General features: G+C 36.3%; 1 protein-coding gene across 6 annotated transcripts in view; it reads left to right on the top strand.

Moving 5' to 3' along the window:
- RNF170 (ring finger protein 170) overlaps positions 1-23,740 on the top strand; it is a 43,605-nt gene extending 19,865 nt beyond the window's left edge. For all 6 annotated transcript variants that reach the window (XM_042934714.1, XM_042934713.1, XM_042934712.1 and 3 more), the window contains 5 exons: positions 4,495-4,570; positions 7,747-7,855; positions 12,075-12,148; positions 16,673-16,783; positions 20,849-23,740. In XM_042934714.1, the coding sequence (XP_042790648.1) occupies positions 4,495-4,570; positions 7,747-7,855; positions 12,075-12,148; positions 16,673-16,783; positions 20,849-21,118 (640 nt within the window). In that variant the 3' untranslated portion in view covers positions 21,119-23,740. The remainder of the gene's footprint in view (positions 1-4,494; positions 4,571-7,746; positions 7,856-12,074; positions 12,149-16,672; positions 16,784-20,848) is intronic.
- The last annotated feature ends 2,700 nt before the right edge of the window (positions 23,741-26,440 follow it).

A 26,440-nucleotide genomic window follows, 5' to 3' on the forward strand; every position in this document is an offset into this window, starting at 1 on the left:
ATTTGTGTGTCTATTGTCGGATTTTGGTTTGTGATTACCGTGAGATTCATATGTAATATCCTATGTATATATAACAGTCTACATTAAGTGGAAGGTTGTTTAAGATCGAAAATATTCTGAAAGCAATACATGTTTGTTCCTTCCCTGCATGTTTTATGTATATGATGTCATATTTTGCATCTTTCTATTTTGTGTATCTTTTTTTTTTTTTTTTTTTTTGGAGTTAGCTCTACACCCAATGTGGGTCTTGAACTCACAACCCTAGATCAAGATTCATATGCTCTACCAACTGAGTCAGCCAGGCACCCCTGTCGTGTGTGCACGTGCGTATCTCAACTAGTTTTTGTAGATATAATTGATTTTACTACTTTTGTATTTTAACCTTCATAGCAGTTTTATAAAAGAACGATCTACTAACTTTACTGTATGTTTGCTTTTACCAGTGAAATGTTTTCCTTTCATAATGTTGTTATAGTTTTGACTTTTTTCTTTCCCCCTGCTTAAAGTTTCATTTAACATTTCTTATAAGGCTGGTTTAGTGGTGATGAACTCCTTTAACTTTTGTTTGTCTGGGAAGCTCTTTATATCTCCTTCAATTCTGAATGACAACTCTGGCAAATAGAGTAATCTTGGTTATAGGCTTTTTCTTTTTAGAGTTTGAATATATCATACCAGACCTTTTTTGGCCTGCAAAGTTTCTGTGAAAAACCAGCTGATAACTTTATGGGGTTTCCCTTGTATATAACTATTTTATTTTTTCTTGCTGTTTCTATGATTCTCTCTTTATCTTTAACTTTTGGCATTTTAATTATGTGTCTTGGTGTGGACTGCTATGGGTTCATATTTTTGGGGATTCTCTGTGCTTCCTAGGCCTGGATATCTGTTTCTTTCCCCAGTTTAGGGAAGTTTTCAGCTATTATCTCTTAAGTAAGTTTTCTGCCCCTTTCTATTTTTCTTCTGCCTCTGGATCCCCCCATAATTGTGAATATTAGTATGCTTGATATTGTCATAAAGATCCTTAAACCTATCCTCATTTTTTAAAAAATCCTTTTTTTCTGTTCAGCTTGGATGCTTTCCCCTACCTTGTGTTCCATTCGTTGAATTGTTCTTCTGTATCCTCTCTTCTGTTGTTGATTCCCTCTAGTGTATTTTTGATTGCACTTACTGTATTTTTTTCAGCTTTGGTTCTTTTTTTATGTTTTCTCTTTGTAATGTTCTCACTGAGTTCATCTACTCTTCTCCCAAGTACAGTGAAAATGTTTATGACCATTATTTTGAACTCTTAATCATGTAGACTATTTAATCTCTGTTTTGTTTAATTCTTTTTTCTCCAGTTTGGTTTTGTTCTTTTGGTTGGAACATAATCTTCCGTCCCTAATTTTTTCTGATTCTCTGTGTTTGTTTCTATGTATTAGGTATGTCAGCTAGGTCTCCTAGTCTTGAAGATATTGGCCTTCTGTAGAAGGTGTGCTTTGGGGCCCAGTAGCACAATCCCACCCCCCATACCTCCATCACTAGAACCAGGTGCTCCAATGGTGTCCTTTCTGTAGGCTGCAGGTGCTATCTGGTTGTGCCTGGGCATGTGTGTTGCTGCTGCTATGGTGGGTGGGGCTGGTTCCTGCACCACCGGCTGAGCGTCCTAGCCACATCTGCTGCAGCCATGCTGGTGTGCAGGGCTGGCTCTCCTCCCTCTCTGGGGCAGGAATTGCTTTGGAGCAGATGCCAGTTCTAGCCAGGACTGCTTGCTGGGTGCACCAGGGCAGGAACCACTTTGAAAGGGTGCCTGCCAGGGTAGAATGATTGGGTGGGGCAGTTCCACAGGTGAATGCTGGGATGGGGCGAGCAGGACTAACAAGGTTAGCAAGGTAGAAAGAGAGTATCAGAACTGTCTCCCATAAACATCTGGCTACATAGGCCGAATGCAGTGCAGTTCCCCAAGGCTGGGGATGCCCAATGTTAAGCTTTATCTCCCTTTTCAGAGTTGACCTTCATGCCTGTGAGATCCCTCCCACTTGTGGGATACTGTGTAGAGGGTTTGGTTCTTGACCACATCTCTGCCCTTTACCCTTCTTGATGTGGACTTCTCTTTATATCTTTAGCTGTGGAGGAGCTGTTCTGCCAGTCAGTTCAGTTCCAGAGTGAATTGTATTATTGTATGTAGTTGTTGCCTTGATGTGTCCATAGGAGGAGGTGAATTCAGGATCCTCCTACTCTGCCATCTTCCTGAGATCTGGGTTTTTCTATATTGCAAAGAATCCTGTTGGGATGTGACAGGGATTGCATTGAATCTGTAAATAGGTCACTTTGGGTAGTACTGACATCTTAAAAATATTAAGTCTTCTAGTCTATGAACACAGGATGTCTTTCTATTTATTTATGTCTTCTTTAATTTCCTTCAGCAGTGTATTACAGTTATAATATATTTCTTTCTAAATCTTTTTGTCCTCCCTTCTTAAGCTGTTATGAATAGCTGCCATTTGTTGACATACTAAAAACCAGTGCAAAGGGTTTGGTAAGCAGTTTAACCTATAAACCACAGATTTGCTCTTGCACATTTGTGAACTTTGATTCAGACATTGTTTCTTGACCCAGAGTTTGGATATCATTTATTTCCTCTTATCAGAGATTCCTGACTTCTTTCCAGAGCCACATAACTGGTTTGATAATTTTGGTTTCTCCTTTCATGAATAACAAAGGACCATAAATCATTGGTAAATGATATATTTTGTTTCTGTATTAGAGCCATTGTTTTCCTCGGCATCTTTAGACCTAGTGTCAAATGCTGTCATTTTCTCATCGCTGAAGTGATCACATCTTGAGGTTTTCTAATCTCACTTTCAGTCTGTCTTAATTATCCCATTATTTTCTAGATTTTTGGTTCTGGACTCACAGTTGCTAATCCCATTTAATTGCCTAAACTACAGGCTTCGTTCAACATCTCAGGCTGTTTGTCTTGTTCTTTGGTTATACTTTGACTTTTCTAACATTCTACTACTAGATTTTACAATCTTGTATCTTTTCTTTTATGGAAAGAAACCAAAAGAAAGACCTTCCAGTTACATGGTTTATATGTGTACTCTGAAAAGTAGTAACTGTCTTTCTTTCAAGGAGAAGGGAATGGTTTTCCACTGTCAAAGAACAGAGAAATGCTGTTTAGGTAGGTAGTTATTGATACTTAAATGAGATGGTTCCTTGTGCTGTTCCGGATAGATTGTTTCCACCACAGAGATCGTTATTCAGTCATAAAAAGGTAATATTTAAAATAAATAATCCACCAGAATTTAAGATGTTTAAACAGTTCAAGTAGCTTTATTACATTTATGTTTATTTTCTGATTAGAAATTTGACTTTTTTGGGGGCTCCTGGGTGGCTCAGTTGGTTAAGTGTCCGACTTCGGCTCAGGTCCTGATCTCGCGGTTCGTGGGGCCCCCATCGGGCCCTGTGCTGACAGCTCAGAGCCTAGAGCCTGCTTCGGATTCTGGGTCTCCCTCTCTGTCCCTCCCCTGCTCACACTCTGTCTATCTCAAAAATAAATAAACATTTAAAAAATTAAAACAAAAAAGAAATTTGACTTTTTTAATGTTCTTCAAAACTAATGGTTCTTTTTTGCCAGCTTTTTTCCTAAAATTTGGATTTTTTACTAAAAATTGAATAATCGTAAGATGTATTTTAAAAAGTTTTCCATGTCCCATTAAGTTATTGATTTAGAGTTTTTATCACTGTTGGGTATTAGCTCACCCAGGAAATAAAGGCTCTTATATAAAGTAACACTGGGATTTTGTGGACTTAAAATATTGCTGTTAAAAAATGTTTAAGTTTAGAAGAAACTGTTACAGCCAAATGGAATTAAGCTGTGATTCAGATGTAAATCTTCAACCCCACCCTGCCAACCTAAACCACCCCTTCCAATTTCCAATACCCACATACCTTATCTCATCCTTGTGTATCAGCCACTAAATTCTTGCCTTTGAATCTCCCTTTTAATTGTTAATGTTAAGGTATAAGTGGTATGTTACGTCTGGGTTTTTCTGTATGACAAAGTTTTATTTTCTGTTGTTTTGTCCCCCTTTCCTCATAAAAGCTCTATGAAGATCTGTGAAAAGCTCTATGGGAGAAAGATCTAATTAGATATGCAAAAGTGTTCAAATGCATAATAATATCTAGAATTATATAGTTTATTTTGAAGGAATTTTGCAGAAGAAATAAACGTGTTAATCGTTCTTCAGATGATTTGTAAACCTGCAGTTACATCAAATCTACAAGGTGCTAGGCCTCTGGATTTCATCATTTGCCAGCTGAACCTGAAATCAGCTGTATTCGGTAACCTTAGAACGCCTCACAGAGTAGCCTGGAATGTTCAGTCCTGGAATTGGAGTACAGTTGTGTGCCATCATTTACGTTTATGAAGTTCTTGGTTGAAAATTAGACCCATAAAGAAAACGGATTCATCTGGCAATATTTTGTATTCAAAGCTTATTATATTTTATTTAACAGAAACGCCCATCAAAACATTCACCCAGAAAACCAAGAATTAGTAAGGGTGCTTCGGGAGCAACTTCAAACAGAACAGGTACTATTGCTATTATATAAATATGTGTATTTATGTAAGGGGTAGATGTTGCTATTCTCCTTACATATGAAATGGTGATGAAACAATAAATTATTGTTTGGAAACATGGGGTGTTTTCCTGCTTTACTAATTTAAGTGATTCTATTGATTGTATATTTTCAGATTAGGCAAATGACTAGTTTTAACTATTCAAATGTTTTCATGTGCATGTTTGTTTGTTTATTCTGAGAGAGAGAGGGAGAGAGAGGGAATACCAAGCAGGCTCCACATTTTCAGTGGAAGCTGGATGTGGGGCTAGAACTCCTGAACCTGTGAGATCATGACTTGAGCCGAAATCAAGACTTGGACACTTAACCAACTGAGCCACCCAGACGCCCCAAAACTGCTTTAAAAACAGCAGTTTTCCGGGGTGTGTGGGTGGCTCAGTTGGGCATCAGACCTTGCCTCTGGTCACGATCTCACGGTTTGTGGGTTCAAGCCCCACATAGTCTTTGCCCTGACAACTTGGAGCCCACTTTGGATTCTCTGTCTTCCTGTGTCTCTGCCCCTCCCCTGCTTACACTCTCACTCTCAAAAATAAACATTAAAAAAACAACAACAACAAAAAAAACCCAGCAGTTTTCCTATTAGTTATTTGTGAGGAAATAATAACTTTCTAATTGGCTTTAATGAAATGTAATGGAAAAACTATTTTTCTTTTTTAAGTTTATTTATTTATTTTGAGAGAGAGACCACATGTGCACATGCAAGCAAAGGAGGGTCAGAGAGGGAGAGAGAATCCCAAGGAGGCCCCATGCGGTCAGCACAGAGACTGACAAGGGGCTCAGTCTCACAAACCATGAGATCATGACCTGAGCTGAAATGAGTGAGACGCTTAACTGACTGAGCCACCCAGGCACCCTAGATAAGCTATTTTTCTAACATCTAAGACCTACAAAGAAATGACTGTAAGGGGTGGCTTTTTTTTTTTTTTCCTCTTCTTTTTCTTCAGTGGTCAAAGTTAATAAAACTAGTTAGGCAAAAAAATAAAACTTTTCTGCCTCTTCTTTGCTTTTAACCAAATGGACTCTCTACGAACCAGAAATGTATTTCATGAAGGCTGGAATAAGTAGGATATTATACACCTGTATGTCAAGATAGCTAATATCAAAAAAACAAAAACCCTTAAAAATTGATTTCCCACCAATTAAATTTTAATTCCGAAGAGGGTTTTATAATTTATCCATTCACCAAATATTTATTAAACATCTACCATATGTCAGATATTGTTGTGGGCATTGAGGATTCAGTTGTGAGCTAAACAAACAAGAATTCCTGCCTTCATAAAATTTCAATTCACTGATGTAAAAATAGCTTAAGCATGTTAATAGTACTCTGTTCAAGGGCTGTTGTTATTAATAATTCATGCTGGGATAGTGTTTTATAATTTACAGAGTGCTTTCACATTACAACTATCTTATTTAATCTGCAAACACAAGTAAGGCAACAAGTATCATTCCCATCTAACATGTTAGATCACTGAGATTTACTTAAATGCACACTGGAATTACATGAATAGATCTGGCTATCCAGAAGTCCTACACTGAGCTGGATATTCCAGATTTCTTTGCACCACTTTCCAGTTCACCTACCTCACACATGGCATGTAGCTTTCGTTAGAATAAAGCTAGTGACTTAGCCCTTCCTGTGCGGGTCTGTATAGTAACAACTACCCATATGTAGCCATTTAATTTTAAATTGACCAAAATTAAATACAATTTAAATTTCAGTATGTTTTAATTACACTAGTCACCTTTCAAGGACTCAATACTCAAAGATATAAAGGAGATATCCATTACTGCAAAAAGTTTTGTTGGACAGCACTGGTAACTGGTAATTGTTTTTGTTTTGTTTTAGTTAATTTACAAAGAATAATAAGATAAAAGGTAGAGAGGGAGACTTAATTAAGTGCTATGTGTTTTTCTGTTTTTCTGTTTTAAATAATATAAAAGACTATAACATCAAGGTGTGACCATAGCTTATAGAATATTCTAGTATTTTAGGACTGGTAAGAAATAGGAGATTTTGGTTATGTTTATTAGTTTTAGGTGACAAATCTTTTTTTTTTTTACGTTTATTTATTTTTGAGAGAGCACAAGTGGGGGAGGGGCAGAGAGAGAAGGAGACACAGAATCTGAAGCAGGCTCCCGGCTCCCAGCTGTCAGCACAGAGCCTGACACAGGGCTCAAACTCACAAACTGTGAGATCATGACCTGAGCCAAAGTCGGATGCTCAACCAACTGAGCCACCCAGGCACCCAGGTGACAAAAATCTTTGATTTGGTTTACAACTAAGAATAGTTCATATTTAGTGAATTCTATAATTTTTTTTTTTTTTTTTTTTGGTATTTGACGTTTTTAATGCTGGCTACTTTATAAGAGGTGTGCTGGGTGCTGTGAATATAGTTTTTTATAAGTATCTTCAAAGATACACATTACATACTGTGCTAGATTCCTTCCAGTGCCTGGGTCACTGCAGCGAGTCCTATAGGTAAAGTGCTCCTTCATAGCACTTACATTCTGATGGGTTCTTTGATATCTGGATGCTTCTTGTAGTGATGATTCTATTCAACATTCCTATTACAATCTCATAACAGTGATGTAACTGGGGAACATTAAATTTTGCTAATCTGACCATGTGGAAGATTAAGTTCAAGGTACCAATGGTATTAAATTTCCTTCTTCCAAAATGACCAATATTCTTTGCAAGTTTAATTCTGGTCCCTTTGTGAGGCACGGCACACGTGCAACACTTACCAGGAATGTATGAATGAAAAAGATGTAAGAAATGATTAAAAGCTATTACTTGGGAAACCGTTTGATATATCTTTAGCTTTTGCATTAGCTCAGCCTGTGTTTCTCAGAATAACATAGTCATTCTAACAGTGAAAGAGAAACTCCTGAGTCAATGTAGGTTTTTGTCTTTAAAATGTGCTCAGGAAGGAAGGTAGAGACCGTGGAGCTTAATAAAACAATTTGGCTTCATAATTTTATCAAACTTACAAGATTTTAAGCTAATGCACATCTAAAACTTGATGAGGATTATACACTATTGACTGTGTTCTTAAGTATAATTAAGAGATAACTTTGAAAGGCCTGTGTGCATTGTGTAATTATGAATCCCTGTTTTCTCCTCAGGATGCCCCTGCTGCTGCTCGACAGCAGTTCTACACTGACATGTATTGTCCAATCTGTTTACATCAAGCCTCCTTCCCTGTTGAAACAAACTGTGGACATCTTTTTTGTGGTAAGCAAACAATACTATATTTGGTAAAAGTGACTATTTAGACCAAGACCCATAAATGTACATGGGCTAGATTCCTAATTTACTTTTTGTTTATTATTAAATTATTCCTAATTTACATTTTATATTTCACAAGTGGGGTAGGTTGCTTCTGATATCCTGTTAGCCACTTTTATTTAGTATCTGTGAGCTCAAAGATTAAAAGAAACCTAATTATTCAACTTCTCAATAAACAGAAATGTGTTTCTTTGAATGGTAATTCAAGTATATGAATACCATGAGGGATTCACTGAATCCTTCATTGTTTATCACTTTTTGGTAGTCCTTCCCAAGGCAGGAAGGTTCTCTCAAGGACCCTGCCCAAGACCTTCCCTTAGCTCTCCTACCTCCTTTTTATCCTGCGTCAGCACAAAAGTTATTAGCCTGTGTGTGTGTGTGTGTGTGTGTGTGTGTGTGTGTGTGTGTGTGACCTTAGGAGGGTTTGTAGGAGAGAATAAGAACACAGAGCATATAGTAGGACAAGAAGGGAACACCAATTTCACACTTACTTAGTATCAGTAAGGGGTGCTTTCTACCTCTGGGCATTTCTTTCCTCCAGAAAGATTTCATAGAGAACGAGGTATCATATAGTCATTGCTTATTGTGCTCCTATGAGATTGAGGAGCGTCAGTTACTACATACCTGCTATGTGCTGGACATTTAAGTTACTTCATTGTGTCAAACTCCAGATATGAGGAAACTGAAACTGAGCTAAGAAATTTTATAAAGGGTAACCCAGCCAGAGAAAGAGCCAGATTTTAAATGTAGGTCTACTTCAAACCCTGTGGTCAATTCTATTACGTGATTAGCGGCTTACATAACTACTCTCTACTTACCATTTATCCATTCACTAGACCTGTTGTTTTATTTGTAGCATTTCTTTCTTGTTCCAATGGCTATATTCAAGATAGGGTTCTAATTGTTCCCAAAATGTACCCATTTTCCATTTTAAGACTAATTTAAAATATAGCATACAATGATCCTTTAAGTTTCTTTCTCCCTATTGTATCTTTTGTTTGGGATTATATAGAATTATTAGGTATATAGTGCTATTATTTATGCTCTCAGGGATGGCATAAATACTTTGAAATCCATATCATGCAATGCAGGGTTTTCTATACCTTTTCTATACCTGACCAGTCCCATTATTGCATCATCCATTAATTTCATTGTCTTCCCTAAAGGTTTTGCCTAAATTAGCTAACAAGTTATAAAACACTTATTTCAGTGTCTTTGTCTGTTGGGAATGCTAATGAGCAGCAAAATTATGAAAGATCAGCTACAGGGAATTAAATGACCACAGAGAAAGCAGATACTTTTCCCCCTCTCGAACCTCTGGTGGATATTCCTCATCAATTGGACATTCTTTCTGAGTCTGGATATGGCCTAAATGGCCATCCTTTAACACAATACTTTGGACAGGTGTTAAGAATCAGTGCGGTTTGGCAGGCTAGATGAACTCTATTTGCCAGCCCAGGCTTAGGTAATTCACTGAGTGGATAACCTAGTCAATTCAAAGATGGCTGTATTGTGTTCTTGGTTTCTGGGTCTGACGTAATTGGGTAGATTGCTTCTGATATCCTGCTGTACTTGCTAGACACTTATTTATTGTCTCTAGGTTCAAAGATTCAAAAAACTTGTTACTCAGCTTCTCAAACAGAAATGTGTTTCTTTGAATAGTAGTTCAAGTATATTGATACCGTATATATCCAGAGCACCTTAGCTTAGTTCCTATATATGGAACTACAGTTCTGTTCCTTTACAGTGTGTTAAGAATAATAACAGCAACAGACTTCATCTTACTTGCATTTGTAACCCACATTGTTTTATTTAATTCTCCAGCAGTCTTATGAGGTGTTTTTCCCATTTTACAAATAAATAGATTGAGAGAGATTGTGACCCAGATTAATGTCATTGTCTCTCCCACCATCTTATTTAGGTGGATCTCTTTTTTTATACAGGGGGAAGGTTGAAGAAAAGGGAAAACATTAAGCATATCACAGCAGATGTGTGTGAACTGAAGTGTTTGATTTGCTGGACCATAGTTTTTCTGTGCAGGCAGTGGCCATTACATAATTTGCAAAACAAGGACATCTGTACCCCAATTTGTAGAAAAGAGATGTGGGATTAAATAAGTTAACATATGTCAAAACACATTGAACTTTTGAGTGAAAAGGTCATAGATAAAACTAAGGCATCATTACAGATGTTAATACTGAGAAGATTTATAAGTTTTGCTTTCATATAGTTTCTATATGAAATTAGATTGCTCAAGTTAATAAATATTAGCTAACACAGCACTCTGAAAGTAGGAAAAGATACCAGATAAAAATTCTTTAGCTTTTAAATTCATCTTTAAATCACTGAACCAGTTTTACATCACAGTCACTGTAATGTCCAATTTGTTTTTGTTTTGTTTTTTTTAAACGTTTATTTATTTTTGGGACAGAGAGAGACAGAGCATGAATGGGGGAGGGGCAGAGAGAGAGGGAGACACAGAATCGGAAGCAGGCTCCAGGCTTCGAGCCATCAGCCCAGAGCCTGACGCGGGGCTCGAACTCACGGACCGCGAGATCGTGACCTGAGCCGAAGTCGGACACTCAACCGACTGAGCCACCCAGGCGCCCCTGTAATGTCCAATTTGGATAGCCTTTGCTTAGCCCGTTGGATGCTCACCAGTCTCCTTACATACCACTTAGTTCTACTTCTGGTATTTGCTCTTTGCTATTCATAAAACTTGGAGCATCCTCCCTCCTGTTTTCTATTTCTAAATCTTACCTATCCTACAAAGTTCAGTTCAAATCCTTTCTCATCTACAAATGACTCTCTGATATATCCCAGAATTCTCTCTCCTACATACCTTTTGTACTTAAAGTTAATATTACATAGTTTGAGATTTAACTACCTTCTGATTGATTTCAGTATGTCACCTTGGACTTCTCAATTTGACTGTCATTGCTTATTCCAAATTCTAGGCATTTATTTGATCTGGAAGAATCAGAATAAGGAACGCAGAAGGGCTAACCTAGGTTGCTAAGACAAGGATAAGAAGACAGATAGGGGCGCCTGTGTGGCTCAGTCTGTTAAGCATCCGACTTCGGCTCAGGTCACGATCTCATGGTTCGTGAGTTCAAGCCCCGCACTGGGCTCTGTCTTGACAGCTCAGAGCCCGGAGCCTGCTTCAGATTCTGTGTCTCCCTCCCTCTCTCTGCCCCTTGCTCGCACTCTCTTTCTCTCTCTCTCTCTCTCTCAAAAATCAATAAACATTAGAAAAAAAACTCTTCTTAAAAAAATTTTTTTAAAAGAATACAGAAAAGATCTTGGAGGTAGAAGTGAGACAGGAAGCACTTAGTTCAGATTCACAATGGGACCTGAATGGTCTGAGAAACAGGCGTCCTGCAGAGAAGAAATGAATTGGGCCCTTAAACATCAGATAGGATTTTAAAGTATTCCTCCTCCTCTTTCTTCTTCATAAATAAATAAACAAAATAAAATAAAATAAATATTCCTTTTTCATTTGTTACTGGTCTGAACTTTAATGCTTATACACTTAGCTTACCTGCTAATTTTGAGGTCTATAAACTCTTCCTTTAAGCTGTGTTTAGTTGTTTTGCTGCTCATGAACAGCTTCAGGCAGAAAAATCAGATCTATCCAGTACAAAAGTTGATTGAATTATTGAACTAGATTATAAACTTTATTAGGTCAGATAGCATGTAATTTTTGTATCCTTTGGTTCCTTATTCATAGTACTTTATTATTATTATTGATACTACTGTAATTTGGCATTCTAAATTTTTAAAAAAATAGAAGCTATGTTTTTGTAACATACATACCATTTGGAACAGAAAATTTATGCTGTGATTTGTTGGTGATCATATTTGCAGTGATGTTCATTTATTTTACATAGGAAATGCAGTATTTTCTATTAAGCCTCACAGTATTGAAGCAGTTAATGTATTCTTGCTTTGGATTGTATAATTTTATCTTAATTGGTAGTTCAAATAAAAATATTTTTTAATGACTGGGAATTATTACCAGATTTGAATTTGCCTGAAATGAAATGAAATAAAAATATTTTAAAATAAGATGATGCTACAAAAATATTTCAAATTTGAAACTTTCTGAGGACTCATGGGCTTTAAAATTTAAAACATCAGTATTAATGGTTTTTTTTCTCATTAGGTACCTGCATTATTGCATACTGGCGATACGGTTCATGGCTTGGGGCAATCAGTTGTCCAATCTGTAGACAAACGGTAATGTTTGTATCCAGAAAGCATCATTTATGCTAGTTTATTTTGTAAATTTTTATAATTTCTGTATCTAAATTTTCAATTATTTTTATTAAAGTTTTTATTTAAATTCCAGTTAATTAACATATAGTGTAATATTAGTTTCAGGTGTACGATATAGTGATTCAGCACTTGGATATATCACCCTGGGCTCATCCGGGATTAAGTGCACTCCTTAATCCCATCATGTATTTAACCCATCCCTACCCCCCTCCCCAACCATCAGTTTGTTCTCTATAGTTAAGGGTCTGTTTCTTGGTTTGCCTCTCTCTCTTTTTTCTTCCCCTTTGCTCATTTGTTTGTTTCTTAAATTCCACATATGAGTGAAATCATATATTTGTCTTTCTCTGACTGACTTATTTCATATAGATAATACTTTCTAGCCCCATCCACATCATTGTAAATGGCCAAGATTTCATTTTTTATTATGGCTTAGTAATACTCCACTGTACATACATACCACATCTTCTTTATCCATTCATCAGTCGATGGACATTTGGGCTATTTCCATAATTTGGCTATTAGAGTATTTTTGTATCCTTTGGGTAAATACCTAGCAGTGCAGATGCTGGATCATAGGGTAGTTCTATTTTTCCAAACTTCTATAATGTTACCCCCTTATTTATTTTTATTTTTATTTTTTTATTTTAGAGAGAGAGAGAGCACGAGTGGAGGAGAAGCACAGAGGGAGAGAGAGAATCTCAAGTATGCTCCACACTCAGTGCAGAGCCTGATGCAGGGCTCAATTCCACAACCCTGGGATCATAAGCTAAGCCAAAACCAAGTCGGACACTCAACTGACTGAGCCACCCAGACATCCCTCCATTATTTTTTTTTAATGTCTTACAGACACTAAAAAAAAGAAAGAAATTCCCTTTGAAATCCTTCAGTTGTAATAAAAAACAGCTGCTAAATGAATCCTCCCTAAAATTCTAATAAGTCTTTATTATAATACTAGCAAAGGAATAACTGAACTAGCTAATCAAGCTTAAACAGATATTTCCCCTACGTATACTTCTTTTGAAAAAAATATTTTTCCTTTTTTATTTATTTTTAATCTGCCCTTCTCCAGTGAGGGTGTAGGTAGCTTTCTATGATGGATAATAATTTTTTAAAATGTCTGTTTTAAGGTGCCTTCTTAGCACAGCGGGCAGCGCATCAGTCTCATAAAATGTCTCTTTTGGAGACATAACCACATTACATTATCCAGAACAGATCAGACCGTTATAGTTAGTACAGAAGCTACTTCAGGAGGGAGACAGTTTTTATAAACATATATTGAAGACTGAAATGTTAGCACAGATGATATGTGCCACATTTTCTCAATTTCTTTGACAAACTGGAAAAACAAAATACTGAAAAACCCGAGGAAATTAAGTCTTAGTTTTTTAATTAGCAAATATAGTAAAACAGAACATTCTAACAGTTGTATACTATTTTTTCATAATTTCCTATATACTTGTTTCTCATTTAAAATAATATTGGGGCACCTGGGTGGCTCAGTTAAGTGTCTGACTTCAGCTCAGGTCCTGATCTCACAGTTTGTGGGTTCAAGCCCCGCATAGGGCTCTGTGCTAACAGCTCAGAGCCTGAAGCCTGCTTTGGTTTCTGTGTCTCCCTGTCTCTCTGCCCCTCCCCTGCTCACACTCTGTCTTTCTCTCTTTCTCAAAATAAATAAACATTAAGAAAATTAAAATAAAAATACCTTTCTAGTAATGAGTTATGAACATGAAAAAGACAGCAGCTCCTTAGGAAGTCTTCCAAAGTGCAAAATGAAGTCCTAAAAAGGATAGAGAGCTTCCAAGTTAAGATGTCAAATTGAACACATATATTTACTATTGCTTGCCACCCCACTAAAAGAACAAGACATTTTGTAAAGGCATAAACCCACAGAGATCAGAAAATAAACAAAATGATAGAAGAGGTGACAATTTTTTAAAAATTCTTGGTAGAATATAACAGACATACACAAAACAAAGAAGTACTGCTTATTGAATTACCACAAAGCAACACTTCAATAATCACCACTCAGATGAAGTAGAAACTGGCCAACAGCCCCCAGAAATTTCTTCGGGACCCCTTCCAAATCTCTACTCTCCTACATCTCCTAGAGGCAACTACTATTGACTTTTATGATAAGCATTTCCTTGATTTTCTTTATAGGTTTATTACCTTAGCATGCATCTCTAAGATTATTGTTTAATTTTGTCTGATTTTTGGACTTATTGTTATATGAATGTACATGCACAGATACGTACAACCTTTGTTCTGGCCATCCACTTACCCCCATTACTGCCTCCCTTTTTGGTGTAGAGAGAGAGGTTCAGGGCTTTATCTTTTTTCCTCCTTGCTTGTACATTCCCAAATTCTGCGTCTTTCACATTTGACTTTGTAGCACATGGCAGGAGGAAAATCTTTTTTGTTTTTGTTTTTTTTTTTGGGCACTGCCTCTGTGGCTGATTTAATATGTGACACAAAGCAGTCAACACTGAAGTTTATTTGCCAGTACCACCTCTCATAATCTTTAGCTATCTGCCAGCAACACTGAGACCAGGCCATAGGTCTAGCATTAAAGAGCTAGTTCCACCACCTGTCCCCTTCTTGGCTCTATCCATGGCTTTTCATAGGGTGTATATGTATTAGCAGGTGATATCCTTTGGATCACCCATAAATTGCTAGAGGCTAAAAAGGTGGAGATAAAATTGTTTTTATATAATAGCTTTTGGTTCCCTAACTGTAGAATAATTCATCCTAGAAGCAAGACAGGTGGCAGATACCTGCTCCCCATCCTGTTTCGCTGGAAATAGTGCATAGGCTGCTGCTTCCGACTGTAACATACTCACCACTTCTCTTCCTGAATGTATACGCTAACATACCATTAGTCCTACCTGCACTTCAAGGGCCAGCTTATGTTTCCAGTATTCTGAGCACCCCAAGCAGAAGTCCTTCCTCTGAAGCATCATTGTAACCTCCACCATAGTGTCTTGTAACAGGCTGTTGAACAGGTCTGCCTCCCCTTCTATCTTGGGTGTTGTGGTTAGCAAGGGGCAGGGCTATGTCTTCATTTTGGGGGTACATGTAGCCCTTAATACAGTGCCTGGCCCACAATAGGTACTCAATTATTATTTACTGAAAGATGCATTTTTATTAACATATTTGTGAAAATAGGCTGTACCTGCTTTCCTACCACCTACAGTTCTTTGTCAGTCCTTTGTTTGGAAAGCATCTGAGTTTGGAAAGCATCTGTTTGGAAAGCTGAACTGATGAAGGATAAAAACACCTAGATGATTTAAACCTAAATCTGTTATTGCTCCTTCCCATTTGTATCTCATCATACATTTAGCATTTCTATAGACATTGTTGTATTTTTAAATATACTGATTTTTCAGGGTACTGTCATCTTCAGATTACCCCAGTTATGTTCCTGTGATATTTGTGTATACTCACCTTTACCATGGAGGAAACCAGGCTAAAAATATTGTGTTATATTACAGTGTCACAAATTACCTTTTAAAAAAAAAATTTTTTTTTTAATGTTTATTTATTTTTGACAGAGAGAGAGAGAGACAGAGCATGAGCTGGGGAGGGGCAGAGAGAGGGAGACACAGAATCTGAAGTGGGCTCCAGGCTCTGAGCTGTCAGCACAGAGCCTGATGCGGGGCTCAAACTCACAGGCCATGAGATCATGACCGGAGCTGAAGTTGGACACTCAACCAACTGAGCCACCCAGGTGCCCCTACCCTTTTTGATTATAGTAGGGATGGGTGCTTGAGAGTGGGTCCCTGCAATAACCTAATCTCTGTATTCTGTTTGGTAGCATTCAAAGATATTTCAAATACCAGTGAGGTTGAAGAATAATTTTGATCAAAAAAAGAAATTCCAGGGGTACCTGGGTGGCTCAGTTGGTTGAGTGTCCTGCTCTTGATTTCAGCTCAGGTCATGATCTCACCATTCATAGGATCGAGCCCCATGTTGGGCTCTGTACTGACAGCATGGAACCTGCTTGGGATTCTCTCTCTCTCTGTCTCTCTCTGCCCCTCCCCTGCATGCAAACCCCCCCTCCTCAAAAAAAAAAAAACAAAAAAACCAAAAAAACAACTTCCCTAATTTTTCTCTCTTAGAGTGATATATATTTTTATGTCACTTTGCCCCTGAATATTTTTTTCAGTTCTTGTATCTTCAAATATTTGTTAGTTCAAACAGAGAACTACTGGCTTTATCCCTGGTGTGAACTGGAACATATTAGAACCAGTGTTTGGTTAAGGTACACATTTGATTTTATAGGAATTCAGATTACATTTTGCATTGGATTTTATTGTAAGGCAATGATAACTTACTTTCTTCCCCATGTTGCCTGTATTAAAGGAAATGAGTGAAATATAAATTTAGAAGCTTTTCTCATTCTGTTGAATAATAACACAAAATGAAAAAATTAATGCTGCAGAAAGGTTTAACAGTGTTTTTTTGTTTGTTTTTTGTAATATACAGGTAACTTTACTGCTAACAGTATTTGGTGAAAATGAACAGTCTCAGGATGTTGTATCATTGCGTCAAGATATTAATGATTATAACCGGAGATTCTCAGGGCAGCCCAGATCTGTAAGTAATGTTATAGCAGGTGCAAAGTTACAGTATAATGATACTTCTCTTTGATGAGGTGAGATTTACCAACAAGTATTCTTTGACTGTAAAAGAGTCTCATTGTTTATGTGTTTAGGTAAAGTTTTAACAAACTTCATCATTGTTGTCAATCACTGAGTTACAGCTTTCCCAAGAACTACAGTTTTCTGTCTAAAAAAAAAAAAAGGATTATAAAAGTCTTTTTATAAAAGAGGCTTATAACTTGAGATCTGCTGGAAAGTTTTACAGTTGTGTTTTCCTCTTTTTTACTTACCCTGGTTTCCTGTTTGAAATGTTTTCCTAAGTAACCCTCGGTGTTAGGCAGTTTTTTTGGTATATCATTTTAGCTATTCAAAAACATTTGATTTTTAAAGAACACGTTCATTTTACAGTTTACCTCCTCCTCCCAAAAAAGGCGTTTGATAGATTATATACTGTCACATTTTACTGACTCATTCCAGTTTTTTCAAAATCTAACAATTTTAGAAATATGTGCATGACTATGTACTTCAAAAATCAGAATATTCTAAGTACAGATTTATATGGAGGGCCTAGACCTCTCCTCTGAGCTCTAGGCTATACATTTCCATATCCACTTGGATGTTCCATAGGCACCTCAAACATGACATGTACAGTATTGAATTGCTTGTCTGCTCAACTCAGTTTGCTCTTTTTTCAGTCTTAATTGTTTTGATTTCCTTTCCCTCATTCCCTTCATCTGATCTATAAATAAGTTGTATCATTTTTTTCTCTCTTTTTGGGAGATCCTGTCATTTTAATTTCATAAAAATGTCCTGTGTCTATAGCCATCATACTAGCCCAAGCCACCATCATCTCTTGCTTAGAATAACTGCAAGTGGCCTCTTCACTGTGACTTTTTTCTCTGCACAGCAGCCCAAGTGATATTTTGAAAACATAAGTAAGACCATGATATTCTTATATTTTAAAACTTCCAATGTTGTGAAATAATGTTCCAACTCCTTACTGTGCTTACACAGCCCTGTATGACCTGGTCCCTCCCTTCCCCTCACCCAAAATGCTTCACCTCCACCAGTCACTTTTCAGCTCTCAAAATACACTCCAAGTCTTTCCATCTAATGCTTTCACATGTGACCCCTTGGTTTGGGGTGCTTGTCCCTCTGCTCTTCTTATCCTTTAGGTCGCTCTTAAATAGACCTTCTTCAAAGAGGGTTGCCCTGATCAGCTAAGGTATTCTCTATTATTGTCCTCTATACATTTCCCTTTGTAGCATTTATTACAAACAGTACTCAAATCTTGTTCAGTATCCTTTTCTCAGTAAACTAAAAGCTTCATAAGGGCAACGACCATGTTTATATATTCACTGTTATATTCTCATTGCCAATTTCAGTGCCCTGGGATACAGTAGGCCCTTAATATTTGTTGAATAGATTAATAAGCTATCCTTAAGAATTGATACTACTACTTTCCATCAAGAATATAAGCTGTTAAAATGCTTCAGTATTAAACACTTGTATGCTCTTGTGCACCCTTGCACATGTTCCTTATACTGTGATGTCATATACCTTTAAAGGCATACCCATGTGGATAAAGGGTAAATATTCTAGATGTTTAAACAAAAAGAAAATTTAATCCACAGTTATCTGGGAGCCTCTTCTGCTATTTTTCATCCAGCAATTTTTTTTTACATATTCTGCAGTAACATCTATAGGATGATTCTTTGAAAATTCACATGTTCCAAATTCAAGAACTACCACTGACCTTAAAAATAAATCATTTTAAGATATATATTAATATTTGTAAGTGTGAAGCATACCATTGCTCAATTATTATTTTTTTGGTACATACCAGATATTTAATAAATAAGAAATCTTTGTAGGTTATGAAATTATAGTGTAATAGAAACATTTAGCTCTTAGTTTGATATTCTATCACCTCCAAAGTTGAAGTAAGATTGTGATTAATATATAAACATTTCTTAATAACCCATTTCATACTTCTTATCTATTTATTATAGATTTTATATAAATGACACCATCTGAGAAGTGAACAAATAGCTCTGATAAAGGACAGAAAAATATTCAAAAGATATCCTGTCTGGTCACTAGAATATTTAAAGTAACTGACTATAGACTTTGTGAAAGTTGTGCACCTGTCTTGCTTTCAATATTAGTTTCTCCCATAAAGAATAGGAAATTAACATTTGGAATGATTCTAAAAAGACCATTTTGTTTTTTGTGACCAGTTTTCCAAAAAGGATTTATAAGATAATCTGGTGGAGTTTATAAAACTGTTTCCTTAGAAAATAGTTCTTCCCATTTTTATCTCCCCCTCCCTCTCATTTGGTACTTGTTAAACACACAAGATACATACCTAGACTTGGATATATAGTAATTATACAGATTATTAAAAATAGCTGAACTGTTACAGTGGAATGACCACAGGAAGTGACTTTCTTCCTTTGGTCAGTTTCTCTGCATCTCCTAGCCCCTGAGAAATGAGATAAAGAAAGAAGTTATATTGAGAAGTCATGGTAGTTCATTACCACACAGGACCTTCTAGATCATGTAGTCAACAAACAAACTACACAAAACAAATGAGAAGTTTGCAGTCAGAGGATAAACTAACTCGCTCGAAGCAATACAAATAGATACTAGTACTTATTTTAACAGCTTTATTTAGATGTATTTTACATGTCATAAAGTGCAACCTGTATACAGTTCAATGGTCTTTCATGTATTCAGAGTAAATATAATTGGATTATCACCATAATTAATTTTAGAATATTTTCATCATTCCAAAAGCTTTAGCCATCCTTTCCCATTGTCCCCTTTCCTGTTCCCTACCCCCAGCCCTTGGCAACCACTAATTTACTTTCTGTCTCTATAGATTTGGCTACTTTGAATATTTCATCATTTCATTGAAATGGGATCATATAGTATTTGGCCTTTTGTCTTTGGCTTGTTTCACTTAGCTTAGTGTTTTCAAGGTTCATCCATGTTGTAATACATCTATCAGAACTTCATTGCTTTTTGTGGCCAAATATATCACATTTTGTTTATCCATTCAGTTGATGGACATTTGAATTGTTTCTGTTTTTTGGCTATTATGGATAATGTTTCCATTAACATTTGTGTACCAGTTTTTCTGTGGACATATGTTTTCATTTCTCCTGGGTATGTACTTCATTATGGAATTGCTTGATATTATAACTCTATGTTTAACATTTAGAGGAACTGCCAGATTGTTTCCAAGGAGGCCATTCATTCCCACCAGTAGTGTATGAGGGTTCTAATTTCTCTGAATCCTTCAATTTTCAAAAATTTATATAATTTGTAAAATTTCAGCTGTGAAAATTATGCTCACTTATGTAAAATCCCAGTAATTGATGTTTCTGTACATATTCAGAAACTTAATCATTTTCAGAAAGGTAGGGTCTGGCTTTCCAAAAATCACTGTGGCAGTTAGTAATTCACTTAAACTCAAGTTAAGCCGAATAAACATCCTAAGATGGAGTCCCTTTCATTGTTGTTCTTAGACTGTCAGAGTCCTCCAAGTTACCGTGTCTTTACCGTATACTACTTATATATTGTCTAGCAATTTATAAAGATCTTTTGTATACAATATCTCTTTTAGTTCTTACTAGTCCTTGTGGCATATCATACTCCATTAGTTGTTGCTGGATCTCTAGTAGGTTAAACAACTTCCCCCAAGGTGATTGACTTGGAGTTTAAACCCAGACCTGTCTGACTTCAGAGCTGAGACTTGATAAGTTCTTCATTTCGTTTATTTTATTAATTCAAATAATAGAGGACTTGAGTTTTGCCTCACTGTATCCTCTATTTTCAAGTTTGTGGACATTTTAGTTGCCTTTCAGTTATCTGCAATAAGATCTATTTTATAAGAACCTAGTAATGAAAGATCTGTTTGAAGTAAAATGTGTAACTAGAAAATATATGAAACTCCTAACTCATGTTAACGGAGTTTGCACATAGTAAGAAAATTATATTATTTTGAAGTCTGACATATTAGATGACAAATCATATTTGTTCTTTCCTCTGCCAGATTATGGAAAGAATTATGGATCTACCTACTTTACTGAGGCATGCATTCAGGGAAATGTTTTCAGTCGGGGGCCTTTTCTGGATGTTCCGCATCAGGATAATACTTTGTTTAATGGGAGCTTTTTTCTATCTTATATCACCTCTAGATTTTGTACCTGAAGCCTTGTTTGGAATTCTAGGCTTTCTAGATGATTTCTTTGTCATCTTTTTGTTGCTCATCTACATCTCTATTATGTATCGAGAGGTGATAACACAGAGACTAAACAGGTGAAAAAATGTGAGTTTACTAAAATATTTCAGCTAATACGTGAAATCAAACAGAAGGACCCATGGCAGCATATGGCATTTGAATATTATTATACGAGCGTAAAACCACTGTATGACAAACATTTGATTTCATTTGGCAAATGTCTAGCAATATATGACTGGAATTTTTACATGTACAGGTTGTAATATTAAGGTTAGAATTATAATAATAATTTACAATTATATCCTGATTCTGTGTTGTCTATGAAGTGTCTGGAAAAAATATGGAATTATATAAAAAGGGATGATTTTTATATCTTTTTTTTCCAAAAATTACTCAGATTAATTGGATGTATATAGTAAGATATTGTTTTACAGTTTATCCAATTTATCCTTCTCAGTGAGTACCTATATGGTAATATATTGGTATGAGATACGTCTAAATATTTTTGTTACAATAAAATATTGTACAATATTGGGGGAAAGTCAGTGTTTCTTTCAGTACTAGCTAAGTTTTATGTACTTGGAGCAGCTGTGCTTTTCCATTCTGATATAATTGTTTGCTAACAGCTAAAAGTGAAAGAATAAACTTGAAGTTTATAATTTGATTTCATATACTAGCTTATAAGACACTTCTTAATCAATAGAAGAATTAATAAGATATAAGACGTTTATCTCCAGTCAGCACTCTTGATTTTCTCACTTATGACATTTAAACAAGAGTTTGGTCCTTTTATAAGAATAGTATATACAAGTAACTGTAAAGGGAAATTTTTTTCGGGAACCTCTATAATACTGCAGACACATAGTAGTTTGATGCATTTCTAAGGAAAGTAGATTTTCATGGCAATGAGCATTAAAGACATTAGGAGGGTAAAGGAACACTATTTAAATTTGACAAGAGAAATTACTGGTGAGCTATACCAACAAAACGGCCAAATTTGCTTTTCTCTGGTCAGAAAACTTTTGTAATACTGTCCCTAGATGGCAGCATAGAGCCCAGATTCCTCAGGTGTAACTGAATGCGCAAATGTCTGAGGCAATTCAATAAGAAAGTTATCTTGCTTTTTTGATAGCTACAGCTTAAGTCCCCAGTGCTCTCATCTGCAATTTTCTGGTTTAGAATATTCAAAACCACAAGTGTTATGAAATCGTAACTCCCTCAGGTGGCACTGCTCATTTGTGAACTGCTCATTTGTGAACTAGTCCTTGATGCTAAGGGTTAGTGTTGGATCTGTTACCTGCAGTCACTGATAGTCATACTGTCCGTTCATGTATTAGTGAGCCTCATTATGTAGTGATAGGGAGAGAAAAACCAAATCTATCACATTCTCTCAAGTTCATCAGACTAATTAGTCATCAATTAATGAGATGCTGAATGAAGTATCAGTAACAGTGTTTTCTAATTTGGGCCTAGGACAAAGCTGCTTGTCATAGAGAAAAAGTGCTTAAATATAGCACATTATAATTAAAGCATTTCTTCCATACTTTTAATTTTATCGTTAGGATAGTTATGTGAAGGCCTTCCTTTTCACAGATGAAACCCATATGTTACAGGCCAAAGTTTTTTTGCCTGAAGCCACACACAAATAAGTGACTGAACAGGTATTATACTCTTAGTAGACTCCCTAGTATGGGTTCAAGTAGATCTGAAGGTTATGGAGAGGGGAAGCAGGAGAGAAAGTGTGATCCTTGGGAAGTCTTTCAGAACACATTGGAGTACCATAACTTAGGTGATCTTAAAGGAAAGGTCTAGAAAGGTTATATACCAAGACTTCATGAATCCTAATTCTACACTTCCAAATCAAATGTCTAATACAGACAGTGGCATGCTTCATAGACAACATTTCAGTGGCAGTCACAAGTTGAAAAGCTAATGAGTTAAGAGGTTGCTGTACTACCATTTAGCAGACTAGAAATGGATTTTTCACCAATTACAGATTTGGTGTAGGGCTACAGCAGTGTCATTTTTTGGAAAGGATTTAATTTTCTGTGCATGTATTCTGCTTCACGTGTCATGTTTCTAGTTACAATTTTATTGTAATATTTGGAATTCCTTCTAAGACTTTCCTGGTAGAGGTGTATTGTACCAACTTTGTAACATACAAAAACACTATATAAAGTGAAGTCTTATTAAACTAAAAAGGGAGCATGTAGACATCTCAGAATTTTAGACCTGCTTATTATGTCCTCTTTACTGATCACTGGTAATAAACATGTAAGGGATCTGAGAGAGTATTTAAAGTAAGTAGTCAATCAGTGTTTTAAACATCATAGTAATACTTCTATGATTCAGAGTTAGATCATATAAATCAAAAGAACTATTTGGATTTTTGTAAATAGCAATATTGTAACTTTCACAAAAACACTGTCCAACCCCAGGAGCAGAAGATAACTTTGGGCAGCTCTGTAGGGAACAAGATGAAGAAATAATTGTTATAACTGTCCACTAGAACAGTGGTTTCAGCTACCACAGTTCTCAGCATTTGAGAACAAGAGACGAAAAGACTTTGTCAGTCCCTGTGGCTGTGCAGATACATACCTCACAGGACTATTTCAGCGGACTCGTGGTTTGGTCCAAACTTTGTGATTTAAGTTGTCAAGCGGATATTCTTTTGAATAAAAGCATCATATCTAAAATTAAAAACTTGTGTTATATTCCTTTCTTTTAATATTTGCTTTAAAATTCAGAACTCCTGAAATAGCATTCCTTTGCCACTAATGGACATCTGATGTCTCATCACATTTCTTCTATTTTTTTTTTAATGTTTATTTGTTGGGGTGCCTGCGTGGCTCAGTTGGTTGAGCTCAGGTCATGATCTCACAGTCCATGAGTTTGAGCCCTATATTGGGCTGTGTGCAGACAGCTCAGAGCCTGGAGCCTGCTTCCAATTCTGTGTCTTCCTCTCTCTTTCTTTCTGCCCCTCACCAGCTCATGCCCTGTCTCTGTCTCTCAAAAATGAATAAGCGTTAAAAAAAATTAAATGTTTATTCTGAGAAAGAGTGCACATGCACAAGCGAGGGAGGGACAGAGAGCAGGGAGGGGAGGTGTTGGGTGGGGGGGTGGCAGCTAGTCTTAAACAGGCTCTGCACTGTCAGCATAGAGCCTGATGCAGGACTGGATCTCACCATCTAAGAGATGATGGCCTGAGCCAAAGTCAAGAGTTAAGACTGAGCCACCCAAGTGTACCTCATCACATTTCTAATTAATTATGCTTAGATATTGTTAAATTGAAAAAGCAGAAATGTTTTGTTCTTGAGGAAAATTCTTTAATCTGGACAATCTATTCTGGACAATACAGGTGAATTAGAAATTAGGCCTGTACCCTAATTCCCCACTCCTGTTTCTTTTGAGTATATATTTGATAACTGAAAGGTTCTTTTTTTTAACTTATTTTTTTAACTTTAATTCCAGTATAATTAACATACAGTTAATATTATATTAGTTTCAGGTATACAATACAGTGATTCAACAATTCTATACATTACTCAGGGCTCAACATTATAACTGTACTCTTAATCCCCTTCACCTATTCTACCCATCCCCCCACCCATCTCCCCACCAGTTCTCTATATTTTATATAGATATGTAATATTTAAGAGTTCTGGTTAAACAGGGATGCCTATATCTTTCTTAGATGTTTCTTAACTTCCATAGGAGTGAAATCATATGGTATTTGTCTTTCTCTGACTTAACTTCACGTACCATTATACCCTCTAGATCTATCCATATTGTTGCAAATGGAAAGATTTCATTCTTTTTTATGGCTGGGTAATATTCCATTTTGTGTGTGTGTGTGTGTGTGTGTGTGCGCGCATATACATATATATATATATGTACATATATATATATACACTATATATGCACACACACACTGAAGAAGTTGCAGTGTGTGTGTGCATGTATACATATATGTGTGTATACATATATATATGTATGCACGCACACACACACTGCAACTTCTTTACCTATCAGTGGACATTTGGGTTATTTTCATATCTTAGCCATTGTAAATAATGCTGCATTAAACATAGGGGTGCCTATATCTTTTTGAATTAGTATTTTCATTTTCTTTGGGTAAAGACCCAGTAGTGGAATTGCTGGATCACATGGTAATTCTATTAATTTTCTGAGGAACCTCCATACTGTTTTTCATAGCGGCTGCACCAGTTTGCATTCCCACCAACAGTGCAAGAAGGTTCATTTTTCTCCACCTTCTCATCAACACTTGTTTCTCAGGCTTTTGATTTTAGCCATTCTGACAGGTGTAAGGTAATGTCTCATTGCAGTTTTGATTTGCATTTTCCTGATGTTTAGTGATGTTGAACATTTTTTCACATGTCTATTGGCGATCTGTATGTCTTCTTTGGAGAAATGTCTGTTCATGCCTTCTGCCCATTTTGTAATTGTATTATTTGCTTTTGTGGTGTTGAGTTGTATAAATTCTTTATATATTTTGGGTACTAACTCCTTATCGGATAGATGATTTGCAAATATCTTCTCCCATTCAGTAGGTTTTTTTTCTTGTTGGTTTCCTTTGCAGTATAGAAGCAGCTTTTTATTATTATTTTTAGAGAGCGTAAGCAGGGGAGAGGGGCATTATTTTATTATTTTAGAGAAAAACCTTTTTATTTTGATACAGTCCCAACAATTTTTTTTTTTTTTTTTTTTTTTTTTTGCTTTTATTTTACTTGCTTCAGGGAACATATCTAGAAAAATGTTGCTATAGCTCATGTCAGAGAGAATACTGCCTACACTCTCTTCAAGGATTTTTATGGTTTCAGGTCTCGTGTTTAGGTCTTTAATCCATTTTGAATTTGTTTTTGTATATATTGACATAAAGTAGTCCAGTTGCATTCTGTCGCATGTAGCTGTCCAGTTTTCCTAACACCATTTGTTGAAGAGACTGTCTTGGGGCACCTGAGTGGCTCAATCAGTTAAGCATCTGACTCTTCATTTTGGCTCAGGTTATGATCTCACAGTTCCTGAGATTAAGCCCACATTGCGCTCTGCACTAACACAGGGCCTACTTGGTGGTCTCTCTTTCTCTCCCTCCTGTGCCCCTCCCCCATGCTCTCTCTCTCTCAAAATAAATACTAAAAAAAAAAAGACTCTCTTTTCCCCATTGCATATTCTTGCCTCCTTTGTTGAATATTGACCATATAATCGTGTGTTTATTTCTGGGCTGTCTATTCCACTAATCTATGTGTCTATTTTTATGCCAGTATCATACTGTTTGAGTATTACAGCTTTGTAGTATGTCTTAAAGTCTGGGATTGTGATACCTCCTGCCTTGTTCTTCTTTCTCAAGCATGGTTTGGCTATTCTGGGCCTTTTGTGGTTCCA

Source organism: Panthera leo, chromosome B1 (assembly GCF_018350215.1).
Source record: "Panthera leo isolate Ple1 chromosome B1, P.leo_Ple1_pat1.1, whole genome shotgun sequence".
Lineage (NCBI taxonomy): Eukaryota > Metazoa > Chordata > Mammalia > Carnivora > Felidae > Panthera > Panthera leo.